We start from the raw sequence: 19,273 nt of genomic DNA, 5'->3' as shown, positions 1-19,273 counted from the left end.
CTGGTCTTCGCAGTTGGTTTAGGACAAACACAGTACCCGAGTCAGGGCAGTGGGTGGGTCAACGAGGCTACATTTAGAAGTTTTATTTAAGCTACTGAGGATGCTGAGTCTCTCTTTTCTTCTGGATTTGAACATGGAAATAATTAGGCCCAGAAGCTTCTAGAAACTAATCCTAAAAACCAATAAATGGAAAGCAAGAATCCAGGATTTATAGACTTCATTTGGGCCCTGGGTTAAACCTTTCTCAAAGCTGGACTTTACGCTATGTTCACCTGTACATTTTGCTTATTGTTTAAGTCACTAGGAGTTTGCTTTCTGTTTCTTGCTATGGAAAGATCATTAGCTGATATAAGCTTACGTGATTTGCAGGAAGTTGAAACACAATATTCATTTATGGGGATTTCCTAACTCCCAAACCATCATATAACCAAAAGACCATTCTCCTCATAATATATCCAGTAAGCAGAGTTATATACTTGTACACAATTCATGAGAGAGAATGAATTTGTGTAAAAGTAATTAAGCTATGGTAGCTGTGGTCATGTCAGGAGTTGGTTGCAACACAATAATTAGAGTCAAGGAACTTGAATTCCCATGGCCCTGGAGATATTATCAAGTCTCTTAGGAAACACTGTTGCGATACTACCTAAAGTGACATTTAAATCTTCCTTCATGTTCCTCGTAGTCAGGTTGTGACAGATAGTTCCTGCTTAAAAGAAAACAGTCACTTCTCTGACACAATTATTTTCCACTGAAAACAAAACATCAAACTGAAAGGAAAGGAGATTGTTTAAATAATAAGTCAGTTATTTATTAATGCTATCAGGTAATGCAATCCTGGCAGCTAGAAAATTGGATTCAAGTTTTGAATTGCTCCAATTTTGCCCTAGAAGTTGTCTGGCAAACATACCAGAAGTCTACAGCTTATTTGAATAGAGGGAAATGAGCCCTGATCACTATTTGTGAGACACCTTTGTTCAAATAAAGATGAAATATGGAAAGATAGGGCCTACTATTCTTTTAGCCCACATTTCCTTTTCCACTGAAGGATGCCCCCGACTTCAGGATATGGAAAGTATTTTGTTTACCGCCATTATTCCTGACCTCTGAGGGGCAACATATTTTTTAATTTATAGAATTTCTGGAGAATCATGATTTTCTGGGTTTACAAAAGTCCATTTTTGACTAGTTTCTTAAAAAAAAAAACCTGGATATTTTTGATGGTGAATTTCTGAGTTAAGGAAACAGCACAGTGTAACAGAAAAAAGGTCTCACCAGGAGCTGAACACTCTCTGGTCACTTTGTGTATCTCATTAACTTTCTGTATAGACTAAATTTCTCAGTCTCTTTAGACCTCAGTTTCCTCATTTGTGAACAGATCAGCTGATCTTGAGGGTCCCTTCTCTAGAGATCTAGGAGTCTATGAGCAATATGCTTATCCTACTATATAATATCAAGAACTATAGTTTGAAACTACGCATCCTCTACAGCTTTTAGTCCTTCATGGTAACAATCAGGAATAAATTGTCAGGTATAGGGTGAAAATATTCGAGAAGGATTCTCAGTTAGGGAATCAAATACCTCAAATTTGGGAGGAGCATTGAGTTTTATGAAAAAAAAAAAAAGGGGGCCTAGGGCTAACTTTTGAGATTCAGGTACTTTCAAGGTTTGCTGAAAAACAGTGATTAAGTAATAAGACGTTGTTCTTAAGTCTGCCTCGCCCTTGTATTAGGAAATTCTTCCTGGCCCCTCTTTGGTTAGAGTTTGTCATGAAAGAAATAAATAGAAAAATTGCAGGGTATATTACTTCGGCATATTACATGTACAAGGGGCCTGGATATTAAATAGATGGCTTCATGTGACACCTTTTTAGTTTCAAATTTGAGTTAAATTAGCAGGTTGCTTTGTAAGAGACATATCAAACAAAAGTAAACCAAGCATCCGTACTCCAATAAAAATTAATTAAAAAAAAAGTAAACCAAAATTCTCTGGAGACTGATGGCTTAGCTCTTTCTATAATTGAAAATACTTTTGTGTTTTTGACAGAGCTCTGTGGGGTTTAAATTTTTTTTAATTAAATTAAGTAGAAAAATCAATATAAAAAATGAAATGTATGGGGCTTCCCTGGTGGCGCAGTGGTTGAGAGTCCGCCTGCCGATGCAGGGGACATGGGTTCGTGCCCCGGTCCGGGAAGATCCCACATGCCGCGGAGCGGCTGGGCCCGTGAGCCATGGCCGCTGAGCCTGCGCGTCCGGAGCCTGTGCTCCACAACGGGAGAGGCCACAACAGTGAGAGGCCCGCATACCGCAAAAAAAAAAAAAAAAAAAAAAAAAAATGAAATGTATGGTGCATAACAGGCTATAATTACAGTTCTGGCTTCACTTGTACTTTTTTAGTGAAAAAAGCATATATTAATTTGAATGATATGAAATTGCTATCTTCGTAGGTCAAAATTTCATTTGGTTTCACCTAATACCTTGTAACTCATTTATTAAGGTGTTAGTTCTTAGCCTGTTACTGAAGAACTTAAATCTTCCTTTAAGGAGGAAAAAAAAAGGGTTGCAGGTAGGAATTGTGGGTCTCAGGGTTTGTAATGGGAGGAGCCAGTTACACTAAAGTGCTTTTTTCCCAACCACTTAAACTATCAAAGTAGAACAACATGTACATGATTTTAAAAAAATCAAACTACAAGATGAAATGAACTACAAATGAAAAGTACATGTATCCTCTCTCCTATCCCATTGGAAAAACATACATGATTTTCACTGAACTCCCTAGAGGTAATCACTTTAAATCCTTTCTCGCTTTATTTCATACCTACTGTACAGCACAGGAAATTCTACTCAATATTCTGTAATAACCTATATAGGAAAAGAATATGAAGAAGAATGAATATACATATATGTAGAACTGAACCACTTTGCTGTACACCTGAAACTGACACAACATTGTAAATCAACTATACCCCAATATAAAATAAAAAGTAAATTAAAAAAAAAAGAAAAAGTAAATCCATATCACTAGCCCTGTGCCAATAGAAAGGAGGCTCCAGGGCTTCCCTGGTGGCTCAGTGGTTAAGAATCTGCCTGCCAGTGCAGGGGACACGGGTTTGAGCCCTGGTCTGGGAAGATCCCATATGCCGCGGAGCAACTGGGTCCGAGGGCCACAGCTACTGAGCCTGCACTCTGGAGCCTGCGAGCCACAACTACTGAGCCCGTGTGCCACTACTGAAGCCTGCACGCCTAGAGCCCATGCTCCACAACAAGAGAAGCCATCACAGTGAGAAGCCCGCGCACTGCAATGAAGAGTAGCCCCCGCTTGTTGCAACTAGAGAAAGCCCCTGCACGCAGCAACGAAGACCCAACACAGCCAAAAATTAAAATGAATTAATTAAAAAAAATAAAGGATGCTCCAAACATTGAGATTATATAATTACATTTTCAAACGCCCCATGAGTTGCCACATTTTAGTTTGCTTTATATTTGGAACACAGTTTTCTGCTGGTTTTAATTGCCTTCCATTTAACAAAAGAAGCACATGCCTTCACCATATGATTAAATTTGTTCAGGATCTTAATTCCAGTCTCCATGGCCATGGAATCTACTTTCTGCTTGAAGATATTTTTCTCCCTTTAAAATCTGTTGTTCTCTTAGCCTGCTGTACAGTTGTTATTTTAGACCTTCTCTTCATAGCACTCCTGGGTTAGGATCAGTGTTTCTTGCATCCCAGGTTTTTCTCTTTCTTGGATTCCTTTTCCTTTTTACTGGTCCATCTTTAACTGATGTTTTCAGAAAGGATTTTTGAGAGGTGGACTTTCTGAGTTCTTACATGTCTGAACGTGTTTTCACTTTACCCTTATAGCTTAGCTGGGTATGGGATTCTGATGCTCAGAACTCTGCAGGCAGTCCACCACTGTCTCTAGCACTGTTGTTGATGAGAAGACTGGTGCCAATCAGGATTTTGGTCTGTTGTTCTGTTGTAGTTGACCTGTTGTTTGTTCTCCAGAAGCTTTTAGGAACTTCTCTTAGTATTTGATGTACTATAAAATCACAAGGTTAGGGTTAAGTATGGGTCTATTTTTATTTATTTTGCTTGGCACTCAGTAAGCGCTTTCAGTTTGACGACTTCTATCTTTTCTCAACTCTAGGACATTTTTTTTTCTGTATTTCTCTCACTATTTTCTCCCCCACATTTTCTTGCCTCCTTCTGGAACTATTAGTTCACTATTGTCCCTCCTGGATTGAACCTAGATAGTCTTTGGACTTTTAAAAATACAGTGTTTCTTTCGTCTTTTTGCTTTACACTCTGGGAGATTCCATTGACCTTTTCTTTCAGCCCTTATGTTGATTTTTTAAATTATGGGAATTAATTATATTTTAAATTTTCAATAATGTTTTTGTCTCATATATATACATACATACATATATATATTTATATACATATACTTGTCTTTGTCTTATGGATACAATAGCTTCTCAACTTTACCTCTGGTTACTAATTAGAATACAAAAAAATTATCTTATGTTCCCAGAATTATCTGTTTCCCATTAGTTCAGCTTTTTTTTTTTTTTAAATCGTTCTTTTGAAAACATTACATCCATACCTTCTTCCGGTTATTTTTCAACTAAGTGAACTTTTCTTGTGCATCAAGAAAATTTCCTATCCTTTGCCCCCATTTTAAAAAAACATTCTATCCTGGAAAATTTCAAGGATATACAAAGTAAACAAAGTATAATGAACTTCATCCACCCATCACCCAGCTTCAATAAACATCAATATTCTGCCATTCTTGTTTCACTTACAACTTCACCTACTCCTGTAAATTTTTATAACCAAATTATTAATTACTCTTTCATATTGATTTGGTCTTTTGAATTTATTTTTCATTTAGTAAAAAATCCTGTTAGATCATATCATACACTTTTTCATAAAACACCTAACACAGTGGATGACAGTATTAGAAATTATACCCCAAAACCCCCTACCATTTACAGAGCGCTTTCTGTGCCAGACACTGTGCTCATGCTTTATGAAAGCACTGGTTCATTTTATTCAAGATAATCAACAATGCAACTGTCTGCCCTTTAACCTGCAAAGTATGTAGAGATGCTGTTTGTTAAAGGATTAGTAAAAGTATTCAATATTAAAATCAATGTGTGGAAAAGGACATTTTCTGTGGAGAATATATATATTCATGACTGTATTTCTCAGATACAATAAAATCCCAACACAATTATAGCTGTTGCTTGTGGGGAAGAAAGGACTATTTCTAAGGAAATCTTAATATCTATTCTCTGAGGGACAACGGTCTTTCAGTGATTTAGTATCACAGTCCTAGTTATAACACCAAGTTATAAATAAGATGCTGTTTTAAGAACTGAAATACTTTTTTCTGTATAAACAATTCTAAAATTCAGGAATAGGGACTTCCCTGGTGATCCAGTGGGTAAGACTCCATGCTCCCAATGCAGGGGGTCCGGGTTCAATCTCTGGTCGGGGAACTAGATCCCGCATGCATGCCATAACTAAAGATCCCACATGCCACAACAAAGATCCCACATGCTGCAAAGAAGACCTGGCGCAGCCTAACTAAATAATAAAATAAATAAATAATATTAAAAAAAATAAAATTCGGGAATAAACAAAGAGTTTTAGAAAATTAAGAGCCAAAATACCTTGTTTATGCCCACAGAAAGTAGAAAATGGATTCTGCTGATTGGACAGCATACTCAGCCAGTGGCCTACAACCATTTCTCTCTCATTCTGCCTCATTCAGCTTTGTTAAGTTTTCCCAGAATTTTGTCGTCATTCACTGTGGAAGCAGTATTGGGTGGTGGAGGAGAGATGGGCATTGAATCACTGTGCTGCTGTTTGATACCTTTTTGACCATGGGTGAGTCACTTAATTTCTCTAAACCTCAGTTTCCTCATTTACAAAATTAGGGAACTAATACCTCCTTCTTAGGGTATTTGTGAAGATTAAGAAATAAATCACACGAAGCAAGTGGTCCGGGGCCTAGGACTTGGTATGTATAAATGATCATTGTTATTATTGCTGTGGGATTCGTAGGTATCCTCTACAGTAGGGAAGCCAGATTTAGCAAATGAAAAAACAAGGCATCCAGTTAAATTTGATTTTCAGATAGACAAGAATCATTTTTTTTAATGTAAGTATGTCTCAAATATTACATGGAATATACTTATACTTATATATACATTCACCTATCTGAAATTCAAATTTAAGTGGGCATCCTGTATTTTATCTGGCAAAATAACTTCTCTTTTAAAAGGGAGACTTGAGTATGGTAAAGTAAATCGACAGGGAATAAAGCTCTGTTTAAATTTGATATTTCATCTGCTCATACTTGGTAGGCCAATATCCCCCAAAACACTTAGTATTTTCTCTTGCAAGTAATGCTCCAGTATCATGTATCAGAGAAACAAATAGTTCCTGTATTTTGGATTAGGAATCAGACTCCCTGACTTCAGGCTATACTACAAAGCTACAGTAATCAAGACAATATGGTACTGGCACAAAAGCAGAAACATAGATCAATGGAACAAGATAGAAAGCCCAGAGATAAACCCACGAACCTATGGTCAACTAATCTATGACAAAGGAGGCAAGGATATACAATGGAGAAAAGACAGTCTCTTCAATAAGTGGTGCTGGGAAAACTGGACAGCTACATATAAAAGAATAAAATTAGAACACTCCCTAACACCATACACAAAAATAAACTCAAAATGGATTACAGACCTAAATGTAAGACCAGACACTATAAAACTCTCAGAGGAAAACATAGGAAGAACAGTCTTTGACATAAATCACAGCAAGATCTTTTGTGATCCACCTCTTAGAGTAATGGAAATAAAAACAAAAATAAACAAATGGGACCTAATGAAACTTCAAAGCTTTTGCACAGCAAAGAAAACCGTAAACAAGACGAAAAGACAACCCTCAGAATGGGGGAAAATATTTGCAAATGAATCAATGGACAAAGGATTTATCTCCAAAATATATAAACAGCTCATGTAGCTCAATATTAAAAAAACAAACAACCCAATCCAAAAATGGGCAGAAGACCTAAATAGACATTTCTCCATAGAAGACATACAGATGGGCAAGAAGCACATGAAAAGCTGCTCAACATCACTAATTATTAGAGAAATGGAAATCAAAACTACAATGAGGTATCACCTCACACCAGTTAGAATGGGCATCATCAGAAAATCTACAAACAACAAATGCTGGAGAGGGTGTGGAGAAAAGGGAACCATCTTGCACTGTTGGTAGGAATGTAAATTGATACAGCCACTGTGGAGAACAGCATGGAGGTTCCTTAAAAAACTAGAAATAGGGGCTTCCCTAGTGGCACAGTGGTTGAGAGTCCGCCTGCCGATGCAGGGGACACGGGTTCGTGACCCGGTCCGGGAGGATCCCACATGCCATGGAGCAGCTGGGCCCGTGAGCCACGGCCGCTGAGCCTGTGCGTCTGGAGCCTGTGCTCTGCAACGGTAGAGGCCACGATAGTGAGAGTCCCGCCTACAGAAAAAAAAAAAAAAGAAAGAACTACCGTATGACCCAGCAATCCCACTACTGGGCATATACCCTGAGAAAACCATAACTCAAAAAGAGTCATGTACCACAGTGTTCATTGTAGCTCTATTTACAATAGTCAGGTCATGGAAGCAACCTAAATGCCCATCGACAGATGAATGGATAAAGAAGATGTGGTCCATATATACAATGGAATATTACTCAGCCATAAAAAGGAATGAAATTGGGTCACTTGTAGAGACGTGGATGGATCTAGAGACTGTCATACAGAGTGAAGTAAGCCAGAAAGAGAAAAACAAATATCGTATATTAACGCATATATGTAGAACGTAAAAAAATGGTACGGATGAACTGGTTTGCAGGGCAGAAATTGAGACACAGATGTAGAGAACAAACGTATGGACACCAAGGGGGGAAAGCGGCAGGGGGTGGAGGTGGTGGTGTGATGAATTGGGCAATTGGGATTGACATGTATACACTGATGTGTATAAAATTGATGACTAATAAGGACCTGCTGTATAAAAAAATAAATAAAATTCAAAAATTAAAAAAGAAATAAAATAAAAGGGAGACAGGTATGGTAAAGTAAATCTACAGGGAATAAAGCTCTGATTAAATTTGATATTTCATCTGTTCATACTTGGTAGGCCAATATCCCCCCAAACACTTAGTATTTTCTCTTGCAAGTAATGCTCAAGTATCATGTATCAGTGAAACAAATAGTTCCTGTATTTTGGATTAGGATGTAAACTTTTCCCCAAACTGAAATCTGTTGGATCAGGTATTATACTAAACTAGGCATGAGTTTTGAAAATACTTACTGAATTATATTTGTATTTAAGTACTTAATTGGAAAACCACAAAGCACTACATATGAAAAGCATATTAATGGCCACAAATATCTGACAGCATTCAGTATCTTTGAAACACTATTTCATAAAGTTCTTGTTTACCATGTTTTCGTTGTATGCGCCAGGTAATTATTTCTTGAAGTGTGCTTATTGTGTTATTGTGTGTTATTAACTCACACACAAAATAAATAAAGCAGAGGGCTTTTTTGTTTTGTTTTGTTTTTGTTTTTTTGCTGCGTTGGGTCTCCGTTGCTGCTCTAGTTGCGGCGAGCAGGGGCTACTCCTCGTTGCGGTACGTGGGCTTCTCATTGAGGTGGCTTTCCTTGTTGTGGCACGTGGGCTCAGTAGTTGTGGCATGCGGGCTTCAGAGTGCAGGCTCAGTAGCTGTGGCGCACAGGCCAGTTGCTCCGCGGCATGTGAGATCTTCCCAGACCAGGGCTCGAACCTATGTCCCCTGCTTTGGCAGGTGGATTCTTAACCACTGCACCACCAGGGAAGTCCAAGCAGTTTTATATTTTATTCCAAATAGACTCTGTATCTTCCCTCTTACCCAAACTAGAAAGCCTGTTATCAGCTCTACCAATATTTTAGCTGTCCTCTAATTTGTAGTTAGATTTTTAATGAGACAAAAATAGTTAACTACTTCCATTCCTCAGTTCCCTTTCGACCTTATTTATGAACTAAAGAAATGCATTCTAGTCTGCTTGCACGATGTTTTGCTATTTGTAGTACTATTTTCATGCCAAATTTTACAAAATGCTTCTACAAATCTTTTGCTGTCATTGGCTCAACAAAGTAACTGGATTTGGTTATCATTCCCAAGGTCATAATTTTAAATTTAGCTTTCGTAAGCGCAGGGGGAAAATCATTTTATAATAATATATTCTTCTATTCCTTTTCCATTTGTGAAAGACATAATTCATAATTCCTCGTTTTGATAAACAAAGTGAGGAAACAAAAGCAACGCCAGAATTTTGTTATCCATTTACTCCTTTAAAGCATTTGCTGGCTGTTTAAACTGTCGGATGGATCACGATGCATCATTCCAAACGGTAAGATGTGTGCTACATTTCTTCATTCATAATTTTTTATTTGCTAATAAAACATAGGCAGTGCTCCATTTCTTTTTTCCAAAAAAAGAAAAGAAAGAAAGCACCTCCTGCCCAAACTCCTATTTAAGTCTTTTCATGCTGTCCCAACAGTCTCAAAGCACTGTACTCTTCAGCTCCATCTTGTGTAGGAAAACATCGACTGCACCCTCAGCTCTGACCAAGGGGAGCAACCAATACAGTGGAAAAGATGAAAAGCCGCGAACAGTATTTAGGTATCAATACTAAACGAAGAATTGATTTCCTGTAGAGTCTAAGTGTTTGAGAAAAAGCAGGTCTTGCGGTTGACAGGAAACTCAGGAAAGCATGTGTATTGATTTCATTGATAAATTCAATTAAATCTGGGGAAAACTATACTGCATTTACTTAATACTGGCATGTTTAGGATGAAATTCCCATTGACCCAAGATTCCCAGTTGACTCCTTCAAAAGAGCGAAGTCAGGGCATTCTCTGAGCGAAGGTATGTAACACACCGTACACCCTCACGAGATACTACAGCGGATTATCTTTTAGTCACGTCGTAGAGCCCAGAGGAGAACGCCTGGAAACGGTTTGGGGAGACGGTGGTGAAGTCCCGTCCTCGGTGGACTGGAGTCGTTTCCGCTCTCTGCTAGTCCCGCGCCGCCGCAGGCTAGGAAGCGAGGGGACTCCGGATCCCGGTTGCCCGCAGCATCTCCCCAGAGTTCTTCTGAAAAACCAGCGGGTTAGGGATGCTCATCTTTTGCTTGTCATTATAAATCTGCTTCTTATTAAGCTCTCATGATTTTTTAAGTTGCTATGCGTAGTTTTTGCTTCTTCTTGCCGGGAAGAGGGAGCGCCGAGCGTCCCGGAGCCAAGCCGGGTACCACCGAGCGGGGCCGTGGCCGTGGGCGGGGCGTCTTCACAGCTTCCAGCTGCGCCCCGCCGCCGGCTGGAGGCGGTAGCGGCGGCGGCGGCGGGGCCTGAACGGCGCGGGGATTGGTTGCGGAGGGCGGAGACGTCAGGCTCCCGCGGCCGGAGCGGCGGCCCGGCTCGGCGCGGCGCAGCGCAGTCGGGTCGAGCGCTCACCACAGAGAGGAGGTTTCCTAGGCCGTCCCGCCTTCTGCCGCCGTCGCCGGGCTGCGCCGCTCGAGCCCGGACGCGCCTCTGCGCTCCTCGCCGCTTCCACCCCCGCGGCCGCCGCTCCCCTCGACGTCCGCACGCACACCATGACGAAGAAAGAGAAGAAGTCCTTCAACCAGAGCCTGGCCGAGTGGAAGCTCTTCATCTACAACCCGACCACCGGAGAGTTCCTGGGGCGCACCGCCAAGAGCTGGGGTGAGCGGGCGGCGGTTGGGCGCCGGGGCCGGCCGCGGTCCGGGGGGCGCCGGGCGGGGTCGGGTGGGAAGGGAAGGCGGGAGGCGGCTCCCCGCGCGGGGGCCGCGGGAGCCGCCGCTGCCTCCGCCCGCAGCGGTTTTCGCCGCGGCCGCCAGACTCGAACGCGGGCGGCGGCGCCGGAGGAGCAGCGCGGCCCCATTCATTTCTCGCGGGGTCGGCGGCGGGCTAGCGAGGCTGCGGGGCCCGCTGGCAGCCGCCGCCGGGCCGCGCCGGTTCCTTCCTCCCTGCCGGGAGTGGGCCGCACGTGCTGCCCGGGCCTGCGGCGCCGGAAGCCGGTAAACCCTGTCCCGAACCCCGAGCGCGTGGGGGCTGAGCGCCCGGCCTTCTTTGTACGGAGCGCGCCGGCCCGGAGAGGCCTGGCGGAGGCGGCCAGCGGCGCCGAGCGGTTTGGGGAAGCCCGACCTTGCCCCACGCCCGGGGAGAGGAAATTTCCACTCCCGCCGCTATCTTGTGACTCGTCCACGCTGCCACCCCAGCTGGTCGGAAGAGTGTGAGTGTTAAGTGTGTGGTCTGCACTCATGTTTTAAGCACAGAAGTACACGGTACACGAAAGTGCACTTGAGTTTGGACAGTGAAAAGACCTTTTAAAAGGTTGCTTTCTCCCTAATTCCTTTTTAATGACACAGGTTTTCTTACCAACGTGCTTCATTGGGGGAAAGTAAATCCGGTCTGAATGGCACAGGTTTTTTTCCTGTGCCTTCAAAACGTGTGATGATTGAATTTGCTAGCAGTTTTCCTCTGCATGGGTTCTTTGTTTTAAAAGAAATATTTAAACCATCCGCCAGTGTGGTGCTGCTTTAGAGTGACTTTATTTTTTTGGAAAAATTATGTTTATATCTGAATAAGGACTAGTGCGCTTCCTCCTCCCCCCTTTACACTTAAGTAAACTAGTTTTTCTTTCCTTTTGAAAAATATTTAGTTAGTTGGTCATGACAGACCTTTTTTTCTGAGTGAGAATATTTCTAGAGTTGAGAACTATTCGGGCATGACATTGTCAAGAGAAGCACGAAGAGAGTAAATTTGCTCTGACTTAGAAAATAGACTGGCTGCTGCTTGAAATCGGCTCCTCCAGAGTGGAAAGGCGGCTTAAAGTCCTATCACAAGGTGAAAGGGGCCTTGGAGGTTTTTTAGCCCAAACAATGCTTTAGACACGAGAAAAATGAGCCCCAGAGAGGTTGCGTTTTTACTTTGTGTAAAATTACATATTCCAAAGAGCCAAGAAAAGAACCAGTTGTCCTTTAATCCTAGTCCAGCGGTGGTATTATTTTACAGATGCCTTGCCTAACTGCATGGTAATCACTCACGATTTTTTTTCGAATGGCTGTCTGTGGGGAACCCACTAATGTGATGAGGAAATAGATCTTGCATCTGGAATTAAATGGGGGAAAAAACTGTAAACAGTTATTATTCTTTCTAGAGTGTACTAACTTTTTCTGCTGAAGGAATTTTTGAGTGGTGGAGAGTGGTTAATTTGTGTAGACTACCTTTCTCAGTGCCTTCTCATTTCCAGTAATAAGTATCTGCACTTTGTGTTAGAATGACATTTCTTGGTGCAGGTTGTGCTCCTTATCTAACCTTTGTATTATATGCTTTTGGGGTAGAGATTTTATTTGGTACGTGCATTTAAATAGATAACACGCACAAATTGTCAGAGTATGCGGCATCATGTAAGGGCAGTGGGAGTAGTACAAGTAAAGTTGGGATTAGTTTGGAAGTATTAAGGCAAGACCTTTTTTTCAAAATCGAAAATATCAACAAATAGTAAATTTCTGGGTTTATTGTAATAGTAGTAAGCCAGCGGAGAATGGCGTAAATAGGAGAAAGCTATCCATAATCCTATCCCAATATAAGGGCGCTCACTCCAAGGAAATGCGGAGGAGTGGTGCCTGGAGGCTGAAATCCATACTCAGCTCACCGGGCTGTGTACCCTAGAGCATGGGGTGTGCCTGGAGAAAGCATATCTTCTTGTAGTTCTCAGAAAGGCAGTGTATGAGTGAGCTGCCTGATCTCATCACCCCAGAGACGTCCACTATTCATATTTTGGTATATGTCTGGGCAGACACTAAAAATGTGTATAATGTTATTATTAATTTTTTTTTAACAAAAAGAGATCATACCGTAAGTGTTGCTTTATAATCTTTTGAGTATATTGTGGGCATCTTCCCATGTTAATAAATAAAGACCTATATCACCACTTTTAATAGCTGGCTAGTGTTCCATTGTATAGTTAGACGTACTGGGATTTTTTTTTTTTTAAAGTTTACTAATGTGTACCATATGTATACATGGGAGATACCCAGGGTAATAGGAGTAACTCCTGATTTTTTTTTTAACCAGTACATATTGTATGTATTGGTCCCTCCTCCTCCCATTCCCTTCATCCTTGTACATTTTTGCAAATTTATTTCCTTGAGATATGTTTCTACTGGTGGAATTTCTGGGTTGTGGATAACATTATGTACGTTTTATATTCTGAAAACATGTTATAGGCTTTTTTTTTTAAACCTCATTAGTGCAAATTTTTTCTTTTAGTCGCTTTTGAAATTAATGGCGGGGGGGGAATTATTACATCTATTTTTCTTTTCTTTTTTTTTTTTTACATCTATTTTTGACCTAGGTAAATTTGCTGGGCTGCTGGCATATAAAGAAAACCTTTCTCTACCTCAAGGATTCTATAAAGACATTTAAGATGTTTCCTGATTTTATTTTTTACATTCAAGTCTTCAGTACATTTGTCCCATGTAATCTGAGGTTCCTCTCCAAGTGCATTATATATGTTAAAAACACATGTTTAAAAAGCAGTTTTGCAGTTTACCTTGGGAATAAAGTGAAAATACTACGTTTCATCTCATTGCCTGATTTAAAACAGCTGTGTGAAGAATTTGATTAGCTTCTTGTATATTTGGTTAATATGTAACACTTGGTTACAGCAGTTTCAAAATGCTTATATAAACGTACTTACCTCATTCCATCTTCACAACTTTCTACGCACACCATGTAGGTGATCAAAGTGTTCCTAAGAGCTGTTTTCTCAAGCTGGACAGTAAGGATGCATCAGGAATAAGTAGTTGCCTTTTACGAAAACACAGGACAAAGACAATTTAGCACCTTGTGGCTATGTTGCAGATATTAAACCTAAATGCATTACGTACAATTAGAGTAAAAGGCAGCTCAAAGATCATCTAGTGTTATTTAATTGTAGACAGTGGACCATGTGTTGCAGTTAACATTTTTAAAAATATTGAAATAGAATAGAAAAATTATCAAAGTTTATTCTGCCTAATAAGTTTATTCTAAGAGAAAATATCATTCTGTGAAACTTTTTGTATATTCAGATACCTTGATGTAAAATGTATTTCTCACTGTGGCTCACAATCAAGAAAAGGTTGAAAGCCACTAATCTAGCCCTGTGCCCTCATTTTCATATGTGAGAAAATTGAACCCACAGATCTGATCTGTCAGAATTCACTTACTCAGCTAGTGATAGAATCCTTGGCCTCAGACTCTCCAAGGACAGAGCTTTTTTTTTTTTTAAACATGATGTAATGTCATTTAATGACATCTGCTTGTGGGCTTCTTTGGAGTTCATTATCTTAAGGATATCTGTCAATAAATGCTTTATTTTAACATGGACCTAAAACTCAAGTTACTGATTCCAAGCAGGGTCAGGATTCTGGACCCAAACTACTAATATCTACATTTTGTTCACATGCTTCTCTTTTATTATAGGTCTCTTTTATTATAGGTCACTTTATATATGAAGTGCTGTTTTTTCAGTCACCTGCTCCCATTCTGGGTTATGCCTCAGTAAATGCTCTGCTTTGGAGATCAGGCTCCATCCCATCTTGGGTGTCTGACTGTAGGGGAGAAGGCAAGTGTGTTTATTTTCCCAGTTTTGTAAGGTATTCTTTGTCCTGTGGAGTGACATATTGAACTTTACAGAAATTTGCACTGTTGGGAAAGTAACAGGACTTGCCTTACCCTGTGTGCAGGCTATAAATATGAAGGGCAGTGGTGGGTGTGGCAGCGGCAGCAGCTGAGGCTAACCGAGCTGTCCCCCAGCAGGAGGCAGCACTTCTGGACTGCTAGTGGAAGGGAGGGAGGGGGCAAGCGTGTGTGTGATGTTCCAGATACCTTTGTAATTACAGTAGTATGTGCTTTACTGTGTTAAAGAGCAGCTTCCCCTCACCCCCGAAGTAATTCCATTTCTTTGAAATTGACTTTTGAATTTATATTTTTAGAATTAATTTAGTTGTATTAAAAGAAGTTTAAAAACCCTCCTGTCCTTAGTAACAACTTTACTGTGATTTATCATTGTGTTTGATTAAGGACCGTTTAACGCTTTTATGTTCCAAACACTTTTATTGAAATATGCCAAGAGTACATGGGCAGCACACATGTATGAGCAGGAAAAAAAATCACATGTACAATAATTTTTAAAAAGTGAAGGTTAATCTTAGGAGATATCAGTTCCCCTTCCCCTCCCCCTTTCGACTTCCGGCATTTCCATTATGGTTAAGCCTCTACTAACCTAGCATTTAAAAAAAAGGAATTGTGTAATAGGAAAAAAAAGTTAACTTTGGAAGATAAATATGTTCTAATTATGCATTCATTATATTGATTTTGAAGTAAAACCTGTCATCTTTAATCACATAGAGTAACCACTGTTAACATTTTCCTATGTATAAAGTTTTTTCAAATGTATAAATAAAATTTGAAAATACACAGATATACCTAGTTTGATCACTTAACGTTTAAGGGGAATGGTTTTTATTCCTCTGCCACTTTCTGTTGGGGTATCCCTGGCCCTCTCCATCACTTCTGTGGGGACTGTCCACACTTCCTGCTGGAACTTACATGTTCTGGTGGCTTTAGTTATTATCTCCATTTGAGACCCCCAAATCTGCATTTCTAGTCCCTAAGGCGTTTTTGTATTCTTATTACCAAATGCCTGTCAGAAATCTTCAGTTGGATGTTTCATGGGCACCTCTTCGAGTAACTCTGTTGCCCTCGGGGCTCCTTAGCATGACGTGCAGACTCTTTGCAGTCTGGTTGGCATATTTCTCCCCTGTCATCCCTGCTGTTCCATATAGTTCTCTCCCACTGCTTTTGGGCCTGTTTCCTAGCTTCCGAGCCCCTCCTTCCTTCAACTTGGCCTGGCTACTCAGATGTCAGCTGTGATGGCCTGATCTCTGGTAAACCTTTTCGAACCATTCTTTGCCTTGAGACTGGGTCAAGTGCTCCAGTGTATTCTATGATACCTTTTTCTAGTATAGTATTTATGACTTCAACAGTATTGTTGTTGCCCGCTTATTAGACATAAGCTTCTTATTCACATCTTACCCGTCTTGAATTCCCTAACACCTAGCCTGTTGCCCGGCACTTAGTGGGAATGTAATAAGAAGTGGTTGAATGAATGAACAGTATTATGAAATGTTTCCAGTCTAATTAAATGTAATTAGTCTTCTGCAACATTGTTTTTAATGTCTTTGATGGTTTTGGTGTATCATAGCATAATGGTTCACCCAGTGTTTGGACATTTTCCTTTTTTTTTTTTTTCCTTTTTGCTTCAGCACTGATGGTTTTCATAGTTCAGTGTTCAGAAAAAGCTTCCACTTAACTTTCTCAGGGAGACTGAGAAAGAGACTCAGCTGAGTTTGACATGCCCCGGTCGTGCATCTGATTAGGATAATTATCCAGGGTAATTATCCAGGCCTCCTGTGTCCTGCTTTATTGCTCTATTCTGCTTCTTATATGGCTCTTATGAGAACTTCATAAAGATTTTTTTTTCTTTTTAAACTTACCTGCTCTCAGATTTAATGGGGGTTTATTTAATAGTATCATCCTCTCCCTACAGGGTGCTATTTAACTAATAATATTTTTAAGAAGAATTCCCTAACTTAACAACCTCCCCATATCTGTTTAAACTTTGTTACTGAGTCATTGGTGGAGCTGGCTCTCATTTATGACTTCCTCCTAGTATTCTGCTGATGCCATGGTAAGGAATTGACCCTTGTCCACAGCACGAGGTACTTTTCTTTTGATGGTTTCTGGCCAGTTGGCAGTATCTGGTCCATAAAAGCGGCCCTTACCCCTACTCTGTACTTCTCTAGCCATTCCTTTCCTGGTTCTCTTGTTTCCTAGATGTAGATTTCCCAGGTGCTGTCTTTGGCCTTGTTTTTTTTTCATCTTCTTCATCTCATAAAACAATTGTAAAGATTACAACAAATTTTACTTCTTGGTTAACATCTCTCTGAGATTCCAGTTGCTTCTTGCATATCCCATAAACCTGAGAGTGAGGCTTAGACAACTCCAGTACCTTGTTTATCAACTGATAAACAGAGCTCTTTCCCCTTCCTCCACTGAAGTTGTGAGTTGCTTCTGTATTTGCAAGTTTTGAAGACTGTCACTACCATTTCTGTCATCTGGGCTCTGAACCTGGCCAAACCATGCCAGTTGTACTTCCATAACATCTCTTGAATCTCTTGGTGACCCACACCCTCATTACCACTGCTACAGTTAATTCAGGAATTAATTTTCTCTGACCTACTCACCACTGCCCCACCTCACCCCACCCTCCAGTATCTTGTGAAAACAGGCATTCAGAGGGAGCCCAGGGTGCTTGTTTTTCCTAGCTTCATAATGCTAACCACCTGTTGCACATTGCAGAGCCCTCAATATTCCCACCAACCCTGCCCCACTTTTTCAGGATCTGGTAGTGCCTTTTCTTGTAAATTCTCTGATTAAAAAACTTAAAGCACTAGATGAAAATCTTTTGTAAATTTCTTTCAAAATTGGTCCTAGTTTAAAGAGACCACTGGCTTTCCAACTTTTATCTGCTGCTTATAAAAAGTGTAGTGTTGTTGACCGGGGAAGTTAGGCTCTTCTGGTGCAGCCCCAGAAAGATCCAAGGAATCAGTTAGAATCATTGTGACCTAAACCAGTGTAACTTCACTGCTATCAGATTATTTCTAAGGCTGCAGCTTTGGTCAAGCTACTGCCTATACCCCAAAGCTGTTGGGATCCCCACTGCTTTCAGAAGGTTTAAATCAGTTCCAGACAGCCTGGTATTCCGGATATATTACATATTGGCTTAGAACTACATTTCCAACCTTATATAATATGTCATTTTACACCCTGCTCCCTGTACACCACATGTCATAGCCAAATGGGTATGTCTAAGGCCTCTTGGTCTGGAATGCCCCGCTCATTCCCTCTCCCGTGCCCTTCATTCTCTGCATCATAAATTCTCCCCTGCTTCATAGATCTAGTGCCCTCTCTGCGATAAGCCTTCTCGGACTTGCCCAGGTGAAAATAATACATTTATCGTCTATAACACCTAAAAATTTTGTATCCTGGATTAGAGTTGTTTATATACGTTGCTCCCACTAGCTGGATGTTCTCCCAGAGCAGGAATCACAGGTGCATTTTATGTCCCTACAACGCCTAGCACATAGTAAGCACTTACTATTTTTTTGATGAATAAATTGTCATTTAGTCAGTTTCCACTTGTGATTCACCTGGTCGTTGGGCTAAAGTTGAGAGTATTTTGATTAATTGGTATAGCTCCACACTATAAAAGTCTTGTTTGTGGAGAAACTTGTTCATCATTCCCCTCAGCTCACCATGATTCTGTTCCACTAAATTTCTAATTCATTGAAGTTTCCAGATAGGGCATCGTAGTCAAAGTGAGCCTGTGGGCCTATGTATTTTTGCTTGATAAGTCTTAGAAATTTACCAGTATACTGAGAAGATGATCAGACTAGGATTCAGAATATAGACCTGAATTAGAATTCTACATCTCCATCTAAGCTTAGATAAGTCATTAAAAATCTCTTGGTCTTAGTTTCCTCTGTAAGGGAGAAGTTGCACGAGATAGTTTCAGATGTCACATTGGAATGAAAATCAAGGCCTATATAAATGCTTTTGAACAGGAGGCTGCAAACTTTTTCCTTAAAGGACCAGATAATATTTTAGGCTTTGCCAGGAATACAGTATGTGTTGCAGCTACTCAACTCTGCTGTTAGTAGCTTGAAAGCGGCCGTAAACAATATGTTTACTAGTGGCCTAGCTGCGTTTCAGTATTTTATTTACAAAAACAGGCAGCAGCCATGATTTGCTGACCTATGCTTTAGAAGTTAGTTAGTGGTCAGCGTAGGCTAATCCAAGAAACCTGAACGTGTCTTAAATGGAATGTGGACTCTTGGCTTTGTTTTTTTTCATATGACAAAAGTAACTTCATTATTTGAGTTTTTATAGTACAGATGTGAATAGTCAATAAGTCCACTGTCATCCTCAGCTTCTTCCCTGGGTAACCACTGTTACCTGTCATACTTTTTAAAACATATGTGGTATATCCACTTTGGATAAAGGTCTAACAATTTACTGTACAAGTA

The 19,273-nt window shown here is 40.4% G+C and overlaps 1 protein-coding gene across 1 annotated transcript in view; it reads left to right on the top strand.

The window, feature by feature from the left end:
- Positions 1 to 10,413: 10,413 nt before the first annotated feature.
- ATP1B3 (ATPase Na+/K+ transporting subunit beta 3) overlaps positions 10,414 to 19,273 on the top strand; it is a 42,649-nt gene continuing 33,789 nt past the window's right edge. The window contains exon 1 of the mRNA XM_079921524.1: positions 10,414 to 10,817. Within this exon, the coding sequence (XP_079777650.1) occupies positions 10,709 to 10,817 (109 nt within the window). The 5' untranslated portion in view covers positions 10,414 to 10,708. The remainder of the gene's footprint in view (positions 10,818 to 19,273) is intronic.

Source organism: Stenella coeruleoalba (genome assembly GCF_951394435.1).
Source record: "Stenella coeruleoalba genome assembly, chromosome: 5".
Lineage (NCBI taxonomy): Eukaryota > Metazoa > Chordata > Mammalia > Artiodactyla > Delphinidae > Stenella > Stenella coeruleoalba.
Note: the sequence above shows the minus strand (reverse complement) of the source record. Positions and strands in the feature narration are given on the sequence as shown.